Source organism: Quercus suber, unplaced genomic scaffold (genome assembly GCF_002906115.3).
Source record: "Quercus suber isolate HL8 unplaced genomic scaffold, Cork oak 2.0 scaffold_85, whole genome shotgun sequence".
In the NCBI taxonomy this organism is placed as follows: Eukaryota; Viridiplantae; Streptophyta; class Magnoliopsida; order Fagales; family Fagaceae; genus Quercus; species Quercus suber.
The window spans coordinates 885844-895115 of NW_027069550.1; the positions used below are offsets into that span (position 1 = coordinate 885844).

General features: G+C 33.9%; 2 protein-coding genes across 2 annotated transcripts; one reads left to right on the forward strand and one right to left on the reverse strand.

The window, feature by feature from the left end:
• Positions 1–4518: 4518 nt before the first annotated feature.
• Positions 4519–5876, reverse strand: LOC136067774 (abscisic acid 8'-hydroxylase 4-like). The gene is made up of 4 exons (XM_065774031.1): positions 5662–5876; positions 5240–5561; positions 4790–4938; positions 4519–4689 (listed from the first exon to the last, which is right to left on the reverse strand). Exons 1-4 carry the CDS (start codon positions 5859–5861, stop codon positions 4662–4664), a joined length of 699 nt encoding a protein of 232 aa, XP_065630103.1. The 5' UTR covers positions 5862–5876; the 3' UTR covers positions 4519–4661.
• A 28-nt stretch (positions 5877–5904) lies between these two features.
• LOC112024981 (abscisic acid 8'-hydroxylase 4) lies at positions 5905–9013 on the forward strand. Its single transcript, XM_024057630.2, is given in 16 exon segments — positions 5905–6118; positions 6218–6536; positions 6836–6872; positions 6875–6922; positions 6925–6983; positions 7084–7191; positions 7194–7331; positions 7694–7732; positions 7735–7782; positions 7877–7955; positions 8056–8067; positions 8070–8161; positions 8264–8318; positions 8321–8381; positions 8640–8683; positions 8686–9013. Coding segments are annotated over 16 exon segments (1278 nt in total). The 5' UTR covers positions 5905–6038; the 3' UTR covers positions 8745–9013.
• The last annotated feature ends 259 nt before the right edge of the window (positions 9014–9272 follow it).

Below are 9272 nucleotides of genomic sequence, written 5' to 3' on the forward strand. Positions count from 1 at the left end.
AGTAATTTTAGAGGATGAGATTATGAGATTATGTTCAATGAGGATGAGATTCATGAAGGTGAACCATATTTTGATTTGAGTTGTGTGTCTTTGTTTGTAAATCAGTAAAAATAAATAAAAAGTTAATTACGTCATTTTGGGATGAGCTAGCATTTAACAAACAACTCATTATGGAAGAGAGCAAATCCAACTACTATCTAATGTTGGGGGAGTGGATCAAAATCTTGAACTTGAGTGGGCAAAATCAAAATTAACTCAACTTTAAGGGTGTAGTGTGCTATTTAGTCTATTTAAAATTAGAAAGAACACTTATGATGGGGACAAATGGTTTTAATCTAGGAAAATTCAAAGTAGTTAAAGGTAAGTATAAAAACAACATCTATAATAAAGACAAGTGGCGATGTTAGAATCAAATTCAAAGTGGTTGTAAGAAGAGGAATATCTAAAATAATATTAGCACAAAGGCATTTTAAATAAGGAGATAACAAAAATTATGATTTTTTTTTTATATGATTGAATGACGGAGAAAATTAAATTTGGTGGGCCTTGATTAATCTTTCCAGTATCCTTAATTTGACCTAAAAGTTTTAGCACCAAGAATTTGTTGCTGTCATTCTTGTTGTTATATACATATCTTATACATTATGGAATATAAACTTAGCCATCGAATACCACATTAGATCATATCTATTTTTAGAACTACATTATATTTTTAGTCCCTAAAATTTAGAATAAATTTGATTTTGATTCCTTAATTTAAAAAGTTTGATCTTGTGGTCCCTCAAACTTTTAAAGATAACACTTGAACCTCTCCATTCAAATTCCATCTATGCTAATATTCCTAATAGGACAAAATTGCTTTTTGCCCCTTTCTGAAAAAAAATCCAGCATTTTGCCCTATTTCTCAAACTAATTAGAGAAATGCCCCTCTTTTGAAAATCGAGTTTCTGAAAATCGAGTTAGGCCCTATAGCGGCGTTTTTAGGGACCCTATAGTGACATTTTAAGGACCTATAGTGATGTTTTGTAACTCGATTTTCATAAAGTCGAGTTACATGCAATTTTTTTTCTTTTTTAACCTATAACTGGATTTTATGAAAATTGAGTTACAAAACGTCACTATAGGTCTTTAAAACGTCACTATAGGGTCCCTAAAAACGCCGCTATAGGACCTAACTCGATTTTCAGAAAATCGATTTTCAAAAGAGGGGCATTTCCCTAATTAGTTTGAAAAATATGGCAAAATGCTGAATTTTTTTTAGAAAGGGGCAAAAAGCAATTTTGTCCTAATATAAAAGGTTAATGTGGCTTTTTTTATTTGAATTGACATTTATATATGATTTGGCACTAATTTTCCCCCTTCTCTACTCTTTAATTCCTTCTCTGCTTCTTTTGGCTGGCTTGAGTCGCTTGACAGGCTTTTGATTTGGCTGATCCTTTTCTCTTCGGCATTGCCATGATTTGGTGCTCATAATGGTGGCGCGTGCAATGGTGACTAACAATGGAGGCACGGTGCTTAGTCGACGATGTGGGGTTTTTAGTCGTAAGAGATGGTGGTGGATGGGCAATTTGACGCCACTTACAGCTTTGATTATGTGGATCAATGAATTTTTGGGCTAGTGTCATGTAAAATAAATAGTGCCACATTAGCAATGTATATATATATTAATTTAATAGTTAGGAGAGGGTTGTTTGAATTATAAAATATTTTTACTAGAAATACTAGAATATGTCAGCTGAGTTACAAAATTTTTGGCACATTAACAATCTATATAAGACATACATCATTATTCATTTCAAAAACTATAGAAAGAAGTTGAATGGAATGATTTAAGTGTTATTTTCAAAAGATTTGAAGGATAAAAATCAAAATATTTAGATTCGAAGGAACAAATTTAGCCGACATAGGACCACCATGTCTTTGCTTGTTAACCAAAATAAGAAATTGGCCAGTGAGGCAGTGACCACCAACATTTGATTGGTTTTGTACTGGGGAGTCTGTTGGAATCAAGGATTATGGCGTTAACTTTTTTCTAGCAAATCAAAATTCAACCACGATTTCAAGGCTTGCCTTGATTGGCAAAATTGTTCAATTCTTCTTTCTCTCATGTGAGTGTTTGTTGTATACCACCGTTGCTTAAGAAAATTATTGTTGAAAAAAATCACAATCCAAATTAGGTGGACTTGATTTTTGTTTTTTGTTTTTTGCCAATATCACTTTCATGTTTAGCTCAACAACCTTAAAATTCTACGCGGAGAGATCCAGCTTGGAATTCCATAAAGTACTTACTCATATATAAATGATAAACGAGGACAAATTCATAGTTGTTAAATTTATATTATGTTCTAGAAATAGGCGCCTTTAGGACATCTGGTAATAGACTATTTTGAAAATGTTTTAATACAATTTTCATTAAAAAAAATATAAAAATATGTCAAAAAAGTCAATTTCTTTTTTATTTTCACATAAAAAAAAATTTAAAATATTTTCTAAATTAGTGTTCTTAGAGCATCTATTAACTTTTCAAATTTATAATTAATGTTAATTATTTTCAGTTTTTCCTTCCCTCTCTCCCATTTCCATTTTCCTAGGTATATTCCAAATGCACCTAAAATTTCCTGCATCACATGATTGTTGAAAAACTAAATAAGGTGTGCTACTAGCACGCAACTCTGTGAATAGGATGGATAGGACACAAAGTAGGCACCATTCCAGCATGTGTAAGTACTAAGGAGGATTATGAATATCTACCTCGGTTGTTTTGGTCCTATCTTGGTGATAATGAAAGATGGAACCTTCAAGTATAAAGATTTTTCACTTTTTTAAAACCATTGTAGCCAGTTAGAACACCTAGCTTTATTCTCAAGCTTGTGTAACATCCCTTTTGGCTCTTACATAGTTACTGAGATATATTAATATCATGCTCAAGAGGTTAGCACAAAAGGGGGGGAAATTGAAGGTTTTACAAACTAAAAATTATTTGTTAAAATTGAAGCAAGGAAATTGCAAGTAGAGAATATGAATGCCTTATTTGGGCGAAAGAAATTGAAACCGTGCTATACAAATATTCGAGATCCATGTGAAATTGTCCTGCCGAAATATTTGATAATTGCATTACCTTTGATTTGATTTATGATTTCCAAATTGTCTTTCATTCTTACGAAAGATTAAGATAGAAAATTTCAATTAAAAATGATGTAAAGGATACTATAAACTTTATTAGGTAAGCCTTACAAATTAATGTGTTACCCAACAGGAAATTACTGATTAAGACATTTTTATAATATGTCATTGAAATAGCACCTATCAAACTCATTATGTTATTTTGTAAGACTTTGATAGTAAAATTTGTTGTGGCATCAACATTTTCCTTCTATCACTTCATATAAAGAAAATTTTAAAACTACCACATTTTTTATCATAGAAGTTTTATGCATGGCAAAGGATGTGATTGATGTCACATCAATAATATAATAATAAATTTAAAAAAAATTATTATTCTTTTGTTGTATATTTAAAAATTGACATATCATTTTTAAGACTTTAGAGTAAAATTTATAATATTTATAGCATCTCATGTTCACATTATTCATTTTATAAGTCATGTTTTGACCGTTACGAATCAGCTAAGCAAAAAATGACAATCTTTCATAAACGTTGAATCATCAAATCAATTTTTCAAGCTAATTATTAGCTGATACACTTTCTCTTAATTCTATGAGAACCATCAATACATCACTAAATTCTAAATTGCAAGGCAGTAAAATGAAATATCTATATCACATATATACAAAATACCTCAAAATATTTTTTGAGAATCATAAAATAAATAGATGACCTAAGATTTCATAGGTGAATGAAGTATGTTGTATGGTATCTCATGGAGCTGCTCCATGAGAGCCTCCTCTCATAGCACATGGAACCCACAAACATGTGAGTCTCAAATAATGTGAAAGAGCGGCTTCATAAAGCCCTGCTATAAGATAATTTTCACTACAGATGGAGAGTCCAAATTCTTTTCTCCATGCTCTATATTCATGCTATATTTTTCTTTTTAGAGACCCTACAAGTTTGTGTTAGAAAAAATATACACATTTACGATCGTAAATTCTGATGTGTAAAAAAGTATTCCAAGTTGTGAAAAATGTGTGGTTTGTGTTAACATCTCGTATCACTCTTTCTATTTTACTTTCTTATCTAAAATGGGCGGCGTGCCATAAAGTTGATAACCCAAACAATCGCACTCACATGCACATCTAATATCTAATGCTGATTTAAGCTATAACCCACCATAAAACTTGACGTAACTTCCAGTAAAATCTGATTTTACTACTTCCACATTTCCCTCCCACTCTATAAAAGCTCTAACACACCCCATTCCCTCTCATTGATTTCATTCCAGCTAGTAATACTCTCTCAAAACTCTTTCATTCAAAAAGCTATACTACTGCAAGACCAAGCCAGAAATTTAAACATCTCCCCCCCCCCCCCCCCCCCCCACCCCAGCTGTTGTGTCCTGAGCTGCAAATAGTACTCCAATAATGTTATCAGCAATTTGATCCTTAGTTAAAACTTGGCCCTTTCATCTTTGAAGTTCAACAAATAACCCAAGAGATCCTTGTCCAGTAATTTCTTCTCTTCCCTTTCACAAATTATCTCACTCACAATCTCACTAAGCCTTTTCCTTGCCTTGAATACATAAAGTAAAGAAGCAGTAGGGGCAAAAAGAGTTAGATTAAGAAACCTCTATAAGACTATTAGGAATAAATAAGTTCAGAATGTTGCTTACCTCGAGTGCTTTGGCATATGGAGTACCCGGAATGTTTGCTGGAAAAGAATTATATCCTTATCCACTATGCAATAGTTCTCCTTCAGCTTTTCTCTATATTTGTCATCCAAACGACCAAAGATGGAAAGAATGCCCACATCAAAGGAGAACTGTGGAAGATCAAGAAGATCCATATAATATTAGAAAAACATGATCCAAAAAGAAGTGGAGGACCCATTGATAAGGAAATTATGAGGAACTCATCAATAAAAGCAAGATACTATAGAAATCCCATCCAATAAAAAGTTTAGGATTAAGACAATAAAAAAAATCAATACTTCAAGCTGATTAAAAATATATATATACATGCACAATTGCAGATAAGCCAAAATAAAACATCTTAAGGTTCACATTAGAAACATGTCTTAAAAATTTTAAAAGCAGTCTAATCAACATGATCACTACACGAACCTTTTTCATCTCATGAAAGGAATTAACGACTTGTCCACTTGCCCATGAATCCAAAGCAGAAATGGCTATGGCTTCGATATCAGGAGCCAGTTTCCGGATTGACTCGGGGGATAATGAACTTTGAACTAGCTTCCTAAGGTGACTGTGATAGCTTCCTTGGTGAAAAAAGAGTGCTGAAGGGCCAATCATTTTCTCTTTGCTTTTGGGGTACGTAGGCCTGAACAAATGAGCATGAGACACTAACACAAACCGAGCAGCCTCAGGACTAGCCAGCATCACACAAGGGCAGCCAAGTATGTGGCTTTTGAATATTTCTCCATATCTAAACAACAACCAAAAAATGGAAGAGCAACATTAAGTTGAATTAAGTCCATGCAAGGGAATTGAAGAATATGTATAAGATTTTAGAGACTTTTAAGGACCTTTTCTGCTTAGCAGTAAAGAAGACTTTAGGGTCTTGAGAGTAGAGTTGGAGTGTTTCTCCTATTAAAGGCCACCCCATTGAGCCTGGAGGAAGCTTAACTAGTCGTTCATGCTTCTTTTTTTGTTTCTTTATGAGAGGATAGGAGAAAAGAGTGGAGAGAAAGATAAATATGTATATTACAATAGAAACAGTCTCCATACAAATGTAGCTCTTGTGTGGGTTTTTTGAAAAAAACCCACACAAGAGCTACATTTGTATGGAGACTGTTTCTATTGTAATATACATATTTATCTTTCTCTCCACTCTTTTCTCCTATCCTCTCATAAAGAAACAAAAAAGAAGCATGAACGACTAGTTAAGCTTCCTCCAGGCTCAATGGGGTGGCCTTTAATAGGAGAAACACTCCAACTCTACTCTCAAGACCCTAAAGTCTTCTTTACTGCTAAGCAGAAAAGGTCCTTAAAAGTCTCTAAAATCTTATACATATTCTTCAATTCCCTTGCATGGACTTAATTCAACTTAATGTTGCTCTTCCATTTTTGGTTGTTGTTTAGATATGGAGAAATATTCAAAAGCCACATACTTGGCTGCCCTTGTGTGATGCTGGCTAGTCCTGAGGCTGCTCGGTTTGTGTTAGTGTCTCATGCTCATTTGTTCAGGCCTACGTACCCCAAAAGCAAAGAGAAAATGATTGGCCCTTCAGCACTCTTTTTCCAAGGAAGCTATCACAGTCACCTTAGGAAGCTAGTTCAAAGTTCATTATCCCCCGAGTCAATCCGGAAACTGGCTCCTGATATCGAAGCCATAGCCATTTCTGCTTTGGATTCATGGGCAAGTGGACAAGTCGTTAATTCCTTTCATGAGATGAAAAAGGTTCGTGTAGTGATCATGTTGATTAGACTGCTTTTAAAATTTTTAAGACATGTTTCTAATGTGAACCTTAAGATGTTTTATTTTGGCTTATCTGCAATTGTGCATGTATATATATATTTTTAATCAGCTTGAAGTATTGATTTTTTTTATTGTCTTAATCCTAAACTTTTTATTGGATGGGATTTCTATAGTATCTTGCTTTATTGATGAGTTCCTCATAATTTCCTTATCAATGGGTCCTCCACTTCTTTTGGATCATGTTTTTCTAATATTATATGGATCTTCTTGATCTTCCACAGTTCTCCTTTGATGTGGGCATTCTTTCCATCTTTGGTCGTTGGATGACAAATATAGAGAAAAGCTGAAGGAGAACTATTGCATAGTGGATAAGGATATAATTCTTTTCCAGCAAACATTCCGGGTACTCCATATGCCAAAGCACTCGAGGTAAGCAACATTCTGAACTTATTTATTCCTAATAGTCTTATAGAGGTTTCTTAATCTAACTCTTTTTGCCCCTACTGCTTCTTTACTTTATGTATTCAAGGCAAGGAAAAGGCTTAGTGAGATTGTGAGTGAGATAATTTGTGAAAGGGAAGAGAAGAAATTACTGGACAAGGATCTCTTGGGTTATTTGTTGAACTTCAAAGATGAAAGGGGCAAGTTTTAACTAAGGATCAAATTGCTGATAACATTATTGGAGTACTATTTGCAGCTCAGGACACAACAGCTAGTCTCCTAACATGGATTCTCAAATACCTTCATGATGACCGGAAACTTCTTGAAGCTGTAAAGGTATGAATTCCATAAAAATTCTTCACACTAATTGCAAATCTTATGGGGTGTTTGGTAGAGTAGTTTGAAAATTGTTGTTTGTTTTTTTTGAAATACGTGTGGGTGAAAAAGTGTGTTGAAATACGTAAAATGCTGTTTAAAAACTAAAAAAATGTTGTTTAAAAACACAAACCAAATGAGCCCTTAATGTCTTAAAATTAGAAAAGATGAGAAGCATCTTATATGCCCACTTGACGAAACAGGCCTCTCACAAACCACCTATAGGACCTACATACTAATGAGAGGCCCATCACCCTCCATGAGGGGGCCTATGATATAATTTTTGGGAAAGGACAGTAACTTAAAATAATTTGTAACTGCAGGAAGAGCAAAAAGCAATATATGAAGTGAATGATGGAGGGAAGAGGCCTTGACATGGTCTCAGACCAGGAATATGCCACTTACATATAGGGTATATGTTGCTTTCACTTCTACGTATGGCTCTTAGAAAACAATTTTACGAGAAAATGACTTATGTGAGCAACTGGGTATGGTTGAACTTTCAGGTTATACTAGAGTGCTTCAGGATGGCAAGCATCATATCGTTTACCTTTAGGGAAGCAGTGGTTGATGTAGAGTACAAAGGTTAGAATTCAAACTAGTAAAATTTATTTTCTATCTTTAATTAGAGTCAATTTTCAAGGCTTTCTTTCTTACAGGCTTACTTCAATATTTCCTTGTACAGGATATCTCATACCAAGGGTTGGAAGGTGATGCCATTGTTCAGGAACATTCATCACAATCCAGAATTTTTCCCAGATCCTCAAAATTTCGATCCATCTAGATTTAATGTAGGTAGTGTAGCAAAGAAGGGACTCAGTATTAGTCAAATACAGTACATTTTTTTTTTTTTATTTTAGTTTCTAACTGTATCTGTTTTTGGATGGATGCAGGTTGTCCAAAAACCCAATACTTTCATGCCATTTGGCAACGGAGAGCACTCTTGTCCGGCAATGAGCTTGCCAAGCTAGAGACACTCATTCTGATCCACCATTTACTCACCAACTTCAAGTATGATATGCAAAAGATGATTAAATTTTAACACAAGATAATTCATAATCAAACACTATACATTTGTAGCATGAAATTTTTACTCAAATACGTACTCTACAAACTACATACACAGGTAAAAAAATACAGTACATGTGTATGCATTTGAAGTAAATGAAGTAGCAGTATATATTTGAGTCTAGAGTGGTGCATGTTTTTTGAGTGCCAAATTATTTGAAAGCACTCTTTTGTTGGTTTTTGATTGAATTTTGTTTGCAGGTGGGAAGTGGTAGGATCTCAAAATGGGATTCAGTATGGCCCATTCCAGTTCCTCAGCATGGACTGCCAGCCAAATTTTGGAAAGAATCCAAACATGATGTGTGATAATTGTGTTGCCTTCTCTAGCTTCCATTTTTCACCGACCTAATCCAACCCAAACCTCATGTTTTTTAATGGGGTTTCTTTCTTATATGTACTCCATATGAGATATCTTTATCTCTTTTATTTATTGTAGTACATCTGATAATTGGTAACTTGATATTTGCCTATATATGTAATAAAATAGAGAAATTGAATGGGGAGCTTACTCCCCAGTGATTTATGTTCTCTAATGTTTCTTTATTATTCGTAATTTTAGAACATGTTCAACTCAAGATTTGGCATAGTTAAATACAGAATATTTCAAAAAAAAAATTACAGACTAATGTGACAATTAGTATAATTAATGTTACATAATTTGTTAGGGTGATTTAATGTGCAAAAATCTTTATGTTAGACTCACAGATGTGGTCACGAAAAATCCACGTGTTATCAATTTGATTGGCTGACTAAAAACAGAGTTGCCCTGGGCTGGAGGGCACTCAAACTCACAAGGGCACAAAACTTGTTAATGTTGGCTGAGTGAGGGACCCT

Excerpts from the sequence above, each read along its gene's own strand:
- LOC136067774 (XM_065774031.1), bottom strand. The coding sequence starts at position 5,861 with ATGGAGACTGTTTCTATTGTAATATACATATTTATCTTTCTCTCCACT. Across the intron at positions 5,562-5,661 it reads TTTACTGCTAAGCAGAAAAG|ATATGGAGAAATATTCAAAA; the intron begins GTCCTTAAAAGT and ends GTTGTTGTTTAG. Across the intron at positions 4,939-5,239 it reads CCTTTCATGAGATGAAAAAG|TTCTCCTTTGATGTGGGCAT; the intron begins GTTCGTGTAGTG and ends GATCTTCCACAG.